Below are 14,792 nucleotides of genomic sequence, written 5' to 3' on the forward strand. Positions count from 1 at the left end.
TTCTTGATTAGAAAAGCAGCACCCAATTACCTCCTCTCAACTTACAAAATTATACTTTTTAAACTAGGGTGGCCAGTTTAGGAGGCAGGATGACCACAAGTTCGAGGCCAACCTCAACAATTTAGTGAGACCCTGTCTCAAAATAAAAATATAAAGGTGTGGCTCAGTGGTACAATGCCCCTGGTACCAATCCCTGGTACCCAACAAAACAAAACAACAACAACAAAACAGTGAAGTAGTTAATAGCCTGGGCTTTAGCTGTGTCATCTCAGGTGAGTTACTTAACCCCCCTGTTCCCCAATCTCCTTGTCAACAGAATGGGGACACGAACAAGGCTGCTGTGAGACAATCCGTGAGCACAAAGCCAGGTCCGCAGTGAACAGAAACCTTAGTTGCTTGGCACAGATTTAGAAAGATTAAACCCACACCCCAAGCAGATCAAGACTCGTGTCCTGAGGCAAAAAGCTGAGGTGCCAGGCTGGAGGGGGGCTCACCCCTGGTTGCACTCTATGTATCTAGCAGCAAACTTCTCCATCAGCCGGTCAATCTTCTGGGCTTCCCCAGGGAGGCGGAAACCTTCCAGGAACGTCCGCAGGGCAGAGACGAACTCCTTCTCACAGAAGTCCAGCTGGTCCACGTAGGCGTACATCACCTCCTTGTTGAACCTCGTGCCGTCTCCCAGAAAATCGCCCACCTGGGTCTGAAACACGCAGAACACACTCGCTCACTTCAAATAAGAACCCACAGCAGAGGACACTGCCCCCGGGACCAGGCCCTGAATGTCCACAACAGGCTGAACTGCCTCCTGCTTCCAGACCCGGGCTGCTGCCGCGGAGGGAGGACGAGGAGGACGGGCAAGAGACTCAACAGTGCGGGGAGCCCTCACTGGGCTGCCTTACGAGAGGGGCAGGGGCAGATGGGGCCAGCTAAGGGACATTTCTGACAGTTCCACCAAATAAGCCACCGCCTGCTGGGCGGCTCGTTTCCTCTCACGGCTGTGACGAGGAACATGTGTGACACTGGTGGAAGGTGGGCCCAGCGGACCACAGGCAGCGTCAGCTCGTCCTGAGGTTCCAGCTAGGAGGGCGCAGAAGCACAAAGCAGAAACTCCTGCAAGTCACAGCCCCAGACTCACAGAATCCAAGCGCTCCTCCTGATGCAGGAACTGGGCGATGTCTTCCACCGTCGTTCCCAGCATGCCCTGCTCCTGGAGAAACTGGATGCCCCTCTTGGGTTTCTTGTTGAAGCTGTTTCAAGAAGAGATGGGACACAGGAGGCTTATTTCAAAACCCAGAGCACAGACAGAGCTGGTACCTGGGGTAATTACACACATCACCGTGAACAAGCCATCATATATAAGTCAGCAAGGTCCTGTGCGGCCCAGTAGCTTTTCCAAACTCCAACTTCGCTTCTGACTGAGCAACAACAGAGTCTGATGGCTGTCACCCCACAGCCACTCTCCCCTTCTTCACCAGTAACAGGACTCTAGCTGTTCAGTGGAAGAAAACCTGCATCTCCCTGGCTCCCTAGACATGGAACATGGAAGTTCAAGCCAGATAGAAGCAGAAATGGTGTCAGTACTTCTGGGAAGTCTCCTTAAATGAAGCTGACCAAGGCCGCTCCTTTGGCCCTTCCTCCCTTCTTCCTCTCTGGAATGTATGTGTGAAGGCTAGTGCTCCAGCAGTCATCCTTATCCATGAGGCAACCCTGAAGATGACAATCATGTGCCTCGGGTGGTAAAGCAGACAGACAGAGGAGGCTGGATCCCTCCCTGAGATTCACCACAATAACGCAGACTGTCCACTTTGGGATTTCCTTTTCTTTGTTCTTCTTTTATTTTTGATTTTCCTTTCCTTAAGAAACATATAATCTAGGTACGTTACTTTATGTTTCCTATTAAAGGAAGGCAAAGCTTGCTAATGTAAACTAACTTTTTACCTGGCCTTGCACTAAAGAGTGAGGTTTGTGTCAGTGCAAAGTGGCGAGTCTGAAAGACACAGAGGGGGCCTCAGGGCTTGTTTAGAAGGTGTGGTCCGAGGCCTCTCTGAGGGGGAACTCTGCCTCATCTGAGGGGTCAAGAGCCCAGCATTCCAAGGAGGGCTCGGTGGCGAAACAGATGGAGGTGTCTGAGGACCAAGAGCCCATGGTGTGGCTCAGGGGACTTAGCGGGAGTGAGGTCAGCAGGAAGCCTAGTGTGATTCAGGTGGTGGTGACAAGGCTAAAGGGGGTTGCCAGAGCGGCAGCCACACTCACAGCTCGATGCCATGTTCGATGATTTCCTTCTGTTGCTTGATGACCTCGAACTGCTCCGGGTCATCCTGAACAGTTGTCTGGGTCCCAGAGGACACCGTGGACTCCATGGACGTCACACTGCTCCTTCTGGCCATGTCCAGGCCTTTGCCATCCCCCATTTCCTGATCTGTGAGCCTCTCCTGACCTGCAGTGACGTAGAAACAGAGGACACCAGGTGAGCAGATGGAGTACAGCCATGGCCCCACAAGTACTAGGCAGGGTCCCCCAGCCCACGTCAAACAATCTCTGCTCTAGGATCACAGCACGAACCTTAGACCATCAGAAACGTTTTTTCATGGAACCTGAAGAACAAATTCAAAACTTCACACAAAAAAGTAAGAGGATGTGAACAGTGAATAGAGAGCAGAACAGGCCCCGCTCCCCCAGGCATCCAGACTGACACAGCTCGGACAATTTAGAGAGCGTGGCGTTCGTGCAAGAATGAACAAGTCAACAGAATAGAATAGAAAGTCACAGAGACAGACACACTCACAGGAGAAACTGGCATGTCATAAAGGACCTGGAATCACTGAGGGAAGGGAAGCTACCAGCAAAGAGGAACAAAAGCGTCACACTGCTCCTCCAACACTCCAGTCCCATGAAACCGCAAAACCTTTAAAACACCACGGGTGTGAGCTGCAGAGTGGGTGCCTGGTTCCAGGACCACCGACCCGACCCTGCGGGAAGAGGCAGGCGGGGGCGCTCACCGAGGCTGGCCTGGTGGTTGGGATTCACGTACAGGTCCTTGCTCCACTCCACCATGCACTTGAGAATGGACACAAGGCACTCCAGGCCTTTTTTCCTCAGACTCAGCTCCTACAGAACAAAAGTGACACAGCACAGAGGTGCAGGTAAGCCAAGAACAGGCGTCCAGGGGCTCACACATCAGGGAATCAGCGGTATCAGTACTGAAGGATGAAACCCAGGGAAAGGCAACAGGGTACAATACATGTTAAGTCACATCAGCACCTGGCCTCTCCTCAGGTGTTCACTGCAAACATCCCAGTACAACACCAGCTGCGCGTTGTCCTAAGGTCAACAAAGTTTAAGAGAGAGTTCTGGGGGGTGGGAGTGGCTGGGGCTGGGGCTCAGCAGTAGTGCACTTGCTTGGCACGTGTGAGGCACTGGGTTTGATTCTCAGCACCGCATATAAATAAATAATAAAGGTCTATCAACAACTAAAAGAAAAAATCTTTAAAAAAGAAAAGAAAGTTCTCAGGGCTAGAGCTGGGGCTCAGTGGTAGAGCGCTCACATCTTGTAAGGCACAGGATTCAACCCTTAGCACCATATGAAAATAAATAAATTGAGGTATTGTGTCCATCTACAACTAAAACATATTTGAAAAAAAATAAGAAAATTCTCATTCATTGCTTGTGGAATTAAAAGAAAAACCTGAAAACTTTAAATAACAGGGTCTTAAACCATAACCCTGAAAAGAGAGAAAAAAACCTGGAATTATGCAGCAAGAGTTATTTTGAACAGAATTTATCCCCTAAAAACTTGCAGATGTGTTCTACTTTAAGGTTCACACTACAATGAAAACACCGATTTTTTTTTTTTAAAAAATTCATTTCTGGGCTGGGGATGTGGCTCAAGCGGTAGCGCGCTCGCCTGGCATGCGTGCGGCCCGGGTTCGATCCTCAGCACCACATACCAACAAAGATGTTGTGTCTGCCGAGAACTAAAAAATAAATATTAAATATTAATAAAAAAAAAAAATTCATTTCTTAGATGGACACAATATCTTTATTTAATTCATTTATTTATATGTGGTGCTAAGGATCGAACTCAGGGCTCGCACATGCTAGGTGAGCACTCTACCACTGAGCCACAACCCCAGCTCCACCCGCCGAAAACACTGATTTTTAAAAATAAGTAGAATTTTTTAAATAAAAAATTACAGGTTATAGATTATCTTTTAAAAAAAGGGCACATTTTAGATTCATAACCACATTAGAGGCAGCACAGATCTGTCAGTCTGATAAAAATTATGACCTTATTCAAGAAAAAAGCCAGAATCCTGTGCCCCATTCCAGGGTGCAAAGACCCTGTGAACCCACGATCAGGGGCTCTAAGGACCCCTCTTTCCTCGATGGCACTTCAATCATATGGCAACTTCCCACCAACAGGCAGTCCTCCCCCATACACAGGCTGCGGTCCTGCTCTCCACACTACTGCTGGAAGGTGACTGGGGGTCTCAGGTCAGTGTCACCTTCTCAGGGACACCACTTGATGACCCCTTCACTTATCCCAACCCCCCATGTCCAGTGCTTCTTCTCGATGGTCCTGCTTATTGCTCTCTGCAGTGCTGACTGCCTTCCTCGCAGTGACCCCACGACAGCAGGAGCTGTGTGCGTGCTCATGTGAGCTCCGTGCTGTTCACGCCATGTCCCCCATCTCCTCGTCCCCTCACTCCCCGCCAGTGCCTGGTGTGTGGTGGTGCCCAGTAAACGTTGCGTGAAATGAGAGAATGTATCTTACCTGCAGAGGTGTCATTCCCAACTCATGGCCACTTCTTCCCTGAGCAATTTTGGATAAATCATTCACTAGACGCTCGAAAATGTTAGCAGCATTTAGGTCACAGTCATAGTTGACATAAATATCCACAACACACTGGGCATCTTGGAAAATAACATACGAGTATCAGAATTCTGATCAAAGACAAACAGCAGTTATACTTTCTTATTGTTTAAACAAGACTTCTTTGCCAAAAAATTTTCCGAGAACTGATCAGGTGGCTAAGCCTTATTCAGGAAAGACACAGCAGAAGTACTGGGACGGGTGGTTTCAGGCCTGCCTCTACGCTAACCAAAACCTCAGCAGTTGGTCCCAGCAATGCAAGGTTGAATTTCCTCTTCAGAAAAGGAGCTACGCCAGGCATGATGGCACATGCCTGTAATCCCAGTGACTCGGGAGGCTCAGGAAGGAGGCCCGCTTCAACAATTTAACAAGGTCCTAAGCAATTCAGCAAGTCCTGTCTCAAAATAAAAAACAAAAAGGGCAGGAGATGTGGCTCAGTGGTAAAATGCCCCCGGGGTTCAGTCTCCCACAAAAAAGAAGGGTTAATGGGGCTCAGGAAGTGGTTCAGTACCTGCCTAGAACACGGAGGCCTTGGATTCGACCCCCAGCAGGGCAGAAACAAAGAAGGAAGGGGCTAATAACTGCCCTACCTATAACTGCCCTACCCATGCCCCAGAGTCACTGTGGAGCGCAGTTAGGTTAGATGGCCGACAAGTGCGATGCTTAGTTTGAAGTCCCATGCCTAACTGCGTGGCGTAAGGCATTCCAAATTCACCTCACACCCAGTCACGGTTGGCCACACAACAAGTTGCAGGTACGATGGCCAGGTGTCCCAGTGTGCCGGGATTAGGGGGTTTCTGGGACACAGGACTTGTAGTGTCAATACCAGAAAGTCTTGGGAAAATGGCCTGAGCTGGGGCTGGGGCTCAGCGGTAGAGCACTTGCCTAACCCGTGTGAGGGCCTGGGTTCAATCCTCCACACCACATAAAAATAAATGAATAAAATAAAGCTATAAAAAAAAAGTTACCTCACTTAAAAAAAAAAAAAAAGAAAGAAAAAGAAAATGGACTGAGCCAGTCATTCTTTAGAAGAGGAGTAAGTGGGCTCTCATCAGGCCAAAGTGGCCTTTCAGGGAAGGACCCTCCCAGCACCTCTTAAAGCTCCGCAGAGCGGGTCACGGTCTTGGTCTGAGTGCTCTGAGGGAAGACGCCTCGGGGAGCGTACCTGCACAGATCCTCGTCAGGGTCTGAATGACCATCCACCTGTGCTCAAAAGAACTTGTGGACGTTTCTAGAATGTTCAGGAAAATCTCTTTGAAAAAAACCTAAACAACATGGAGACAAAAGAGGATGCTAATTAACAGTTTGGGTTAGGAGTCAAACACCCTGATCCTGTACGGAAAGTGGCCTGCACAGAGACAAGAGGCACATACTTCCTGCTCAAGAGCCTGGGAACCCTGGCCTGACCAGGGGGCAGCTCACAGGGCCAGGCCCTGTCAGGAAGCGGCCAATGCTAGGCTCCCGCCCAGAACTGCCACATGCAAACCCAGGACCATCTGTGTTCCTGATTTTTTGAGAGAAACCAGAAATGTAAATTTTTGTGTAAAATATGATTTCTCAATTTGGCAACTCATTCAAATTATTTCAAATGATCCACAGAACAAACAGATGGAGGGACTGAGCCCAGCACACAAGCCACACACCTTAAACCTCTGATCAAAATGGATGGTGCACAAGAGTTGGGGGCAGAACTTTTACCAGTGAAAGATATTCTCTCACTGATTCAAAAATTCCTCTCCCGAGTGCCAGCAAACAGACTGTATAACTTTAGTGCTGGTGGGTTTCTCATCTGGCACAAATGTCATCAAGTAAGAAAAAATGAACTTGGAGTCCGTACCTCTATCTGCATTTTCAAGTGCATTTTAAAGTTTGAAAGAAGAGTAAGAAAAATGGCGAGAGAGAGCTCAAAGACATCAGGCACTGAAGAGACGCCGTTTTTGGACAAGGCCACACAGAGATACTGCTTGATCGCATTGATGAACATCTCGTGTGTCCTGAAGACGGGACCGGCGTTCTGCAACACGGACAAGAGCAGCTGCAGGGAAACCACCTTGGACCGCAGCTCGTGGGATCTGGCAAAGAGAGTGGAAACAATGACAGCTCTAGAAGAGGAACTGTTCCAGGTGTCTCCTGGGAGGCCCTGCCTGCTCCTCCACTGTGCGCAGGACCTTGTGAGGCTGCGGGTTAAGTTAGCCACTGCACCTGAACGTCAGGAGAGGGAGGGCAGAGGGGACAGGGCAGAGGGCACAGGGCAGAGGTGGGGGCTCCTGGTACCTGCAGGCCCTTTGGGAACAAAAGTGGCTAATTCCTATTCTTTTGTCTCCTAACAGAGAGCAGGCAGAGGAACAGGAGCAAAGTGAGTGACTAGTGCGTCTGGAGAGCCAGTTCTGCAGCTGACGAGCCGCAGTCAGGACCTCGCATCATCTGTGAGAGGCAGAGACCTCACCCACCCTCCACTCTCTCCACCCAGGAGGATGCTGTTCTCTCCACCAGCCTCACAAGCCTCCTTCCACCCCTTCCCTGAGATCAGGGATGGTAAGACATGGAAAAATATGGTAAGACTGTTATGGTAAGAAATGTTCCTAACATTTGTCACCATACCTGCAGCATTCTATTTCAATTTTTTTTTTTTAAGTTATAATGGACTCAATACCTTTATTTATTTATTTTTATGTGCTGGGGACCGAACCCAGTGCCTGACACATGGTAGGCCAGCGCTCTACCACCGAGCCCCAGCCCCAAGAAGCATTCTTTCGTTTTGGTTTGGTACCAGGGATTGAACTCTGGGCACTTGACCACTGAGCCACATCCCCAGCCCTATTTTGTATTTTATTTAGAGACAGGGTCTCACTGAGTTGCTTAAAGCCTCACTTTTACTGAGGCTGGCTTTGAATTTGCAATCCTCCTGCCTCAGCCTCCCCAGCTGCTGGGATTACAGGCATGTGCCACAGCACCCAGCCAGAGCATTCATAATAAAAGAACTGAGGATTATTAATGAGCAGTACTAACAACAGTGACTATAAAGTGCAAGGGCCTGTGCTCAGGGCAACATCCATCTCATTTCACTTAATCAATCTTGCAGGCTGATTCTTGGTTTATAACTTAAAAATAGTTGGTATATAGAAGATGTACCTTCTTTTTTTACTTGCTGATAGATTAGAGTGGGGGTCCTGGGAATTGAGGCTAGTCCGCCACTCCTATGGAGGAGCTCTCTCTGGCCAGCCTCTGCACCCTTCACCTCACAGCAGGCACGCCCTGAGGCTTGTGTATTCACTACAGAGAAGCATTTGGCTTCCCTGGGTTGAATCTGGTGCTTAAATCTTTATCCATGAAACACAAGTTTCCAAACAGGGCAGGGCACATATTCTACAAGCACTCTGTTCCTCCATATCCCCATCAGAAGATTAAATTAGGCCAGGTGTGGTACACACCTGTGATCTGTAATAATGGCAATTCAGGAGGCTGAGGCAGCAAGATTCTGTTCAAAACCAGCCTTAGCACCTTGGTGAGACCCTGTCTCAAAAAAAAAAAAAAGGGACTAGGGACTTAGCTCAGTGGCAAAGCACTCCTAGGTTCAATTTCCAGTACCCGCTCCCCCACAATCTATTAGTAAGTTAAAAAGAAGGTATATCTTCTATATACTGATTGGATTGTTTCAATATTTATTTTTTAGTTGTAGGTGGATGCAGTACCTTTATTTTCATGTGGTGCTGAGGATTGAACCCAGTGCCCCACATGCCAAGCAAGCACTCTACTTCTGAGCCACAACCTCAGCCCCAATATACTGATTGTTTTAAAGATAAAAACCAAGAAAAAAAAAAACTAGGCAAAATCTTGGTTAGTGGAGACAGACGATTCAACAGGAAAGGAGGGCAGGGAGGCAGGGCCTGAAGAGCTGCGGAGCCATGGACTTGTGGGAAGCCAGGAAGGACAGGCACAGAGCCTGCGCTCCTGGACCCCAGGCACCGACATGGACAACTGCTGTGCACTTACTTGGGGTCTGGGGGGCCTTCCCCAAGGGGCTTCATGGACAGCTTGCACAGGGAGCGAAACACCAAGAAGGCGTCCTTCTGCAGGATGTGAGAGAACCTGGCGGCCACGTGGTGCCCTTGCACATCTGCCTCCTAAGGTGGAATCAAGAAAAGAAAGGGAGAATGAAACTGTCGCATGAAAATTTAAACTCCTATATTATTCAAAAGGGAGGTGAAGGGGTATTAGGGGAGGTTAAAATATGGCAAAATAGGTGCTGGGGGAGTCATCGAAGCAGCTCTAAACCTTGTTTCTTATCCTTCGAAAAGTTGACATGGATGGTTAAAAAGAAGTGATCAAAAGTTTATCAAAAAATCTAAATTATAGTCAATTATATTAGCTTGGGTGAGAAAAGTTTTCTAACAGTGTTGTAAGATAAAAAGAAAAATCATATGGCATTTTAACAAACTCAAAAAGAGTAAGCTACATTTACAAATTAAAAGTAGACATATATAATAAGGATTAGTATCCTTCACATATAAAAGCTCTTCAAATTTCTTTAAGGAAATATGCAAACCTCCTTTCAAATGCAAAGCATTCAAAACCAAAACAAATCAAAACACAAATATGCAAATTTACCAAGAAATGCAAATGACAAATGAACCTAAACAACTTTACTACCAATATCAAGGCAGAATTTTTCTCCTATCAAACCAGTAAAGAAGTGAACAAATGTTATAGCTCGGTTTTAATAAAAGAATGAGAAAATGGGTATGGATAAGTAGGGATTTGAGTAGTATCTTCCCAGAAGACTAATTTGGTGGTAAGTATCAAAAGCCTTAGTTCCTATCTCTTGAGCTGGGGATGTGTTCAGTGGTAGAGCATTTGCCAAGCATGCGTGAAGCCCTGGGTTTTCATCCTCAATACCACATACACACAAAGAGATTTCTAACTTTCTTTCATTTATTCTTTTTATTTTATTTAGTTGTAGTTGGACACAACACCTTTATTTTATTTATTCATTTGTAAGTGATGCTAAGGATCAAACCCAGTGCCTCGCGTGTGGTAGGCGAGCGCTCTACCGCTGAGCCACAACCCCAGCCCCTCATTTATTCTTTATTTTACTCACTCATTCATTCATTTTTGTGGTGCTAGAGATCATACACAGGGCCTTGCACATGGCAGACAAGGGCTCTACCACTGAACTATACCTCCAGCCCCAAAGTTTCCTATTCTTAACCCAGACATATGCTATAGCAATTTATCCTTAAAAAAGACATATGGATATGCACAAGATTTACCTATAAGGATGTTTATTATGAACTGTTCTATCTATGGTGAAACTTAAATACTCTAACAACCTACTATCCATATGGACTTTACATGGCCATTAAAAAATTTAATGAGATCCACTGCTTCTTGGCCTCTTGGACAAAACTCAGGTAGACCTCTGTGTACTGATACAGAAAGACTTCCATGATGAAGAGCTGAGAGAACAAACCAAGACAAGCTAGTGTATCAGACACGAGGTCCTGTGTGGGATTTATGTGTGTCCTTGAGGGCATTCATGGGAAATGATACACTCCAAGGGGAAAGATTGGTCTTGGGGGGAGGGTGAAAATGTACAGTACACACAGGCATCCAACTTACTGTCTGCATCAAAATTTCATAGTGGGGGATAATGATTAGGAGAAATATCTAAGAAGGTTCCTAGGGGCAGGAAGGGTGCAATTACGAAAACAATTGAGAAACAATGGTGCAAAGAACAGAAAAGCTCATAGCATATCACTTCCTGTTCTGGATGTTTACATACACAATTTTTAAGGGGAAAATGAAGCTATTTAAAAGTAATGGTAATGTGAGTGTGTATCTGGTGCAGGCAGCCTTTTGGGGTACCAGCTGATTGGCAACTTAAAGTATGTTGTGCCTGAAAGGACCTTCAAAACATACTTTAAGTTTTTAGCAAGTTACCAGGTAGCATTTTGTGGTCGAGGAAAAGCCTAGCAAGAAGGAGGCGCTGGGTTTGATTCCAGCATCAAAAAAGGAAACAAAAGCAGATCAAAAAATAGCACAGGGCGGGGCTGTAGCTCAGAGGTACAGCGCTTGCCTAGCACCTGTAAGGCACTGGGCTCGATGCTCAGCACCACATAAAAATGAAATAAAGGTATTGTGTTCACTTGTAACTAAAAAATAAAAAATGTTTTAAAAATAGCATGTATACTATATCATTCTCTTTAAGCAGGAAAATAAAATGCAAGAGGGAGAAAAGTCTAGAAGGATACTGACTTGCCCAGTCCTTCTAACACAGAGAGGAAAAAACAGAAGGAACTATATTCTTTTCTATATTTTCTTTTTTTTTTTCCCCCTACAACAAATGTGTATTATTTTGAGAAAGAAGAAAAATGGCAGGAGGGCTGGGGTTGTGACTCAGTGGTAGAGTGCTTGCCTAGCATGCACGAGGCACTGGGTTCGATCCTTGGCACCACATAAATGTAAAATAAAGATATTGTGGGCCGGGGCTGTAGCTCAGTGGTTGAGCACTTGCCTCGCATGTGTGAGGCACTGGGTTCGATCCTCGGCACCACATACAAAAAATAAATAAATAAAATAAAGATTAAAAACGAAAATTAAAAAAAAAAATACTATGTCCACCTAAAACTTAAAAATAAATATTTTAAAAAAAGAAAGAAAGAAAAATGGTAGGAAATTTAAGGTTTTAAAAGTGTGAGTAAAAAAGTTTAAGAACAATGTCATAAACAACAAACATTAACACATCCCAAGAACTGAACCTGCAAATAAGAAGAGTATCAGACTAATAACTGAGTAGAGCTTGCTTATTTTATGTACGTGTCTGTGAACGTGCGCGCCTGCGCTCGTGCATGGCGCGAGTGCATGGCAGGGGTACTGGGGATTGATTAAACCAGGGGTGCTCTACCACTGAGCTACATCCCCAGCCTTTCCTTGTTCTTTCTGTTTTGAGACAAAGTCTCACTAGGTTGCTGAGGCTGGCTCTGAACTTGCAAGCCTCCTGCTTCAGCCTCCTGCTTCAGCCTCCAGGGTCACTGGGATCACAGGTGTGCACCACAGCGCCCAGCTGCTTGCTTCTTTCACCAAAAAGAAAGACTGAAAATGGACATGCAAACTGAGCAGGGGAGCGTGTACCTACAGTCTCAGTCTGCAGCAGACGGAGGCAGCAAGATGGCTTGAGCTCAGGGGCAACAGTTGCCCTTTTAAATAACTAATGAACAAACAAACGGACAAAACGGGAACCTCTGAACAGGTTGACAGCCAACGTACCAGGTTATCCGCTGACGACAAGGACTGTCTGTCATCTGCTATGCCATTGGTCTGTGAGTTTTCATCAACTGCAGGGGGGATGGCACATTCCTGGCACTCCAGTTCACCCAGGACCCTGTCCGGGTCTGTCAGACCATGCTTTTCTGCTGCTTCTTAAAAGACAAGTGCAAAAGTCATTGCCAATCAGCTGGTACCCCAAAAGGCTGCCTGTACCAGATACACACTCCCTCAGATGCTGCATTTGTCCTGTGCCTCTCCTGCTGGCTATGATGGCAGGGCACTGGGCCCGGGAGGTGTGCCAGTCTGTCTTCACAGCCTCACCGCCAGGGCCACAGCAACGCGTGATGCACTGGCTCAGTATCACAACCCACCGGTGGAGCCTCTGAAATTGTGCCCACCCTGCCCACTTCTGAAAAAGACTAGAAAGAGCTAAACATAAAAAGCAAAGATTTTTTAAAAAATATTTCATCAGTCGTTGGTGGACCTTCATTGATTTTTATGTGGTGCTGAGAATCAAACCCAGTGCCTCACACATGCCAGACAAGTACCCCCCCCACTGAGCCACAACCCCAGCCCCAAAAGCAAAGATTTTTTAAAAAAGACTATTAATACAGGAATCAGAGAAGAAAGCCTTACAGAGAAAAACACAGGCCTAAACTTCCTGGCAGCCATATGAAATCAGAAAGAATTTTAAAAAGATTTCATCATTTACTCAGGGAAAGTGTAACTGGTGAATAGCAGAACAATGAAACTAAGAGGAATGAATCATTTGGCTTTTTATACATATGAGAAACACTAAAGAACTTAATGAGCAAGTCTTTAGTAACTGTTTTCCAAGCATATATTCATTCAACAAATATTTATCATGTGCCTATTGGGTGAGATGGGCTGTGGCATGGGTTGGGGGATATAGCAATGAATGAGAACAAATCCTGATTACATGATGACTTCCTGTGCAGACCCAGAAACAAACTTAAGGGTATGAAATAAAACTGTGCTATTTTAAAGACATTTCCACAAGGAGTTAAATGAATATGGAATCTATAAATAGCCTTGTGGCACCCTAATTTAATAAAAGGATAGGGCTTAGAGAAGTGGATTCCAAATCATGACCAAAGCATGGGGTATGGTTCTGGGATACAGCACTTGCTTAGCATGTATGGGGCCCTGGGTTGCATGTACCACTGCGCCCAGCACTGCTAAATAAATAAGTAAAAACAGGACACTAATTTTTAAAACTGAGTCCCAATGCAGATATATGCACATAAATAACCAAAACACAGTACATGAAACAATACTCAGCATCACTACCCGGGGTGTACTCACACCATCTCTACTCTATTTTTTTTTCCTTTCATTTAAAAAAATGCTGATTGCAACTCACTAAAATGTTTTTATTTCTTACCCAACTAGCGGTTTATTGTCATTGCAATCAAGTCAACACATACCAGTAAACCTGAGATTTGGGGCAAAAAACAAAACAAAGACCTGTCATTCTGAATTAGGCACAGGTAACACCACTGAAACCGGACCTGAGACAGAGAATGCTGAAGGGAACCTAACAACATGGCACACTCAGTACCCACTGACATGTGGGCTGTGCCCTGGACACATCGATTCTATCTGAGAAAATTTAGCAGCAAAGGACAGGGATTGTGGGCTCACAAACCCCGGCCAGAAGAGCCTGGGCACCTGGCTTAGTAGGCACAGGGAGTGCTGCTCTGCATGTCCTGGGGAGCAGGGACTCTAGCACGATCAGATGGCGTTCTCTGAACCCTGTGCAAGTGTGAGCAGAACCAAGCTACTCCACAGAGACCAAGCCAAGGAGAACCCCATGTGAGAGGCAGGAGGGCGGGCGGTGGGCGGCAGGCGGCTAGCGTTCCCAGAGCTCCGCGAGTTTTCTGGACAGGGAAGAGCAACCACCACCCTGAAGCACTGGCCCGCAGACCTCCAGGAGGAATGAGGTGCTAGGAAGGGCGGGTGCTCCTTGGTTCTTACCTTTCACAGCAGAGGTGACTACATCTTCTAAGATGTCCTTTACCACCTCCTGGGCTCCATCGTCAGTCCCTACACACGCCCAAACACACAGGCACAGGCGAAGGTGTTTCCAGAGGAAAAAAAGGAAGGGAGAAAGGAGATTACAGCAATGTTCCTCTAAAGTCACCAGGCAAAGGGCGCTAGTGAGTTCTGCCGAGGGCCTGATCCCACCATGGCGAGGCACACATCCCCTCCAGTTCCAAAATCCTCAGCAGCATCTGCTCTGCTTCCAAGTTTCGCTTCCCGGAATGCTGAGACCCCTGCCCGTACGCTCTTCCTTCCTGAGTCCCAGCTGTCGGCCCAGGGCTTCCCTACCACCCCCAAACAGAGCCTTCACCTCGGCTCCCAACAGTCTTGGTAAGTCACACACCTTCTGCTGCTGGGCCGTCCACATACGTAAGCCCAGAATGTAGCACGAGATTTTCAAGACAATAGTTGAGGATTTGCTAAATTGTAAAAAAAATCATTCTGTACAATGTTAACTATTTAAGTGGAAGAAGTTTGGCACCTCTTTTCACCCCCATATTTTTTAATTGGTCCATTGTAGTTGAACATTGAGTGGGGTCTCCTGTTAAATATTCATACATGCACACAATGTAATATAATGTGGTCAAGA

General features: G+C 46.5%; 1 protein-coding gene across 3 annotated transcripts in view; it reads right to left on the reverse strand.

The window, feature by feature from the left end:
* Positions 1–14,792, reverse strand: part of Arfgef2 (ARF guanine nucleotide exchange factor 2) — a 90,100-nt gene that overhangs the window by 44,473 nt on the left and 30,835 nt on the right. For 2 of the 3 annotated variants that reach the window (XM_005325231.5, XM_078051971.1), the window contains exons 7-16: positions 14,138–14,206; positions 12,140–12,291; positions 8,867–8,997; positions 6,711–6,945; positions 6,039–6,138; positions 4,775–4,914; positions 3,000–3,108; positions 2,254–2,437; positions 1,136–1,247; positions 495–700 (exon numbers count right to left, since the gene is read on the reverse strand). In XM_005325231.5, coding sequence (XP_005325288.1) covers positions 495–700; positions 1,136–1,247; positions 2,254–2,437; positions 3,000–3,108; positions 4,775–4,914; positions 6,039–6,138; positions 6,711–6,945; positions 8,867–8,997; positions 12,140–12,291; positions 14,138–14,206 — 1,438 coding nt within the window. The remainder of the gene's footprint in view (positions 1–494; positions 701–1,135; positions 1,248–2,253; positions 2,438–2,999; positions 3,109–4,774; positions 4,915–6,038; positions 6,139–6,710; positions 6,946–8,866; positions 8,998–12,139; positions 12,292–14,137; positions 14,207–14,792) is intronic. The other variant, XM_013358601.4, reaches the window with a different exon arrangement.

Source organism: Ictidomys tridecemlineatus, chromosome 5 (assembly GCF_052094955.1).
Source record: "Ictidomys tridecemlineatus isolate mIctTri1 chromosome 5, mIctTri1.hap1, whole genome shotgun sequence".
NCBI lineage: Eukaryota > Metazoa > Chordata > Mammalia > Rodentia > Sciuridae > Ictidomys > Ictidomys tridecemlineatus.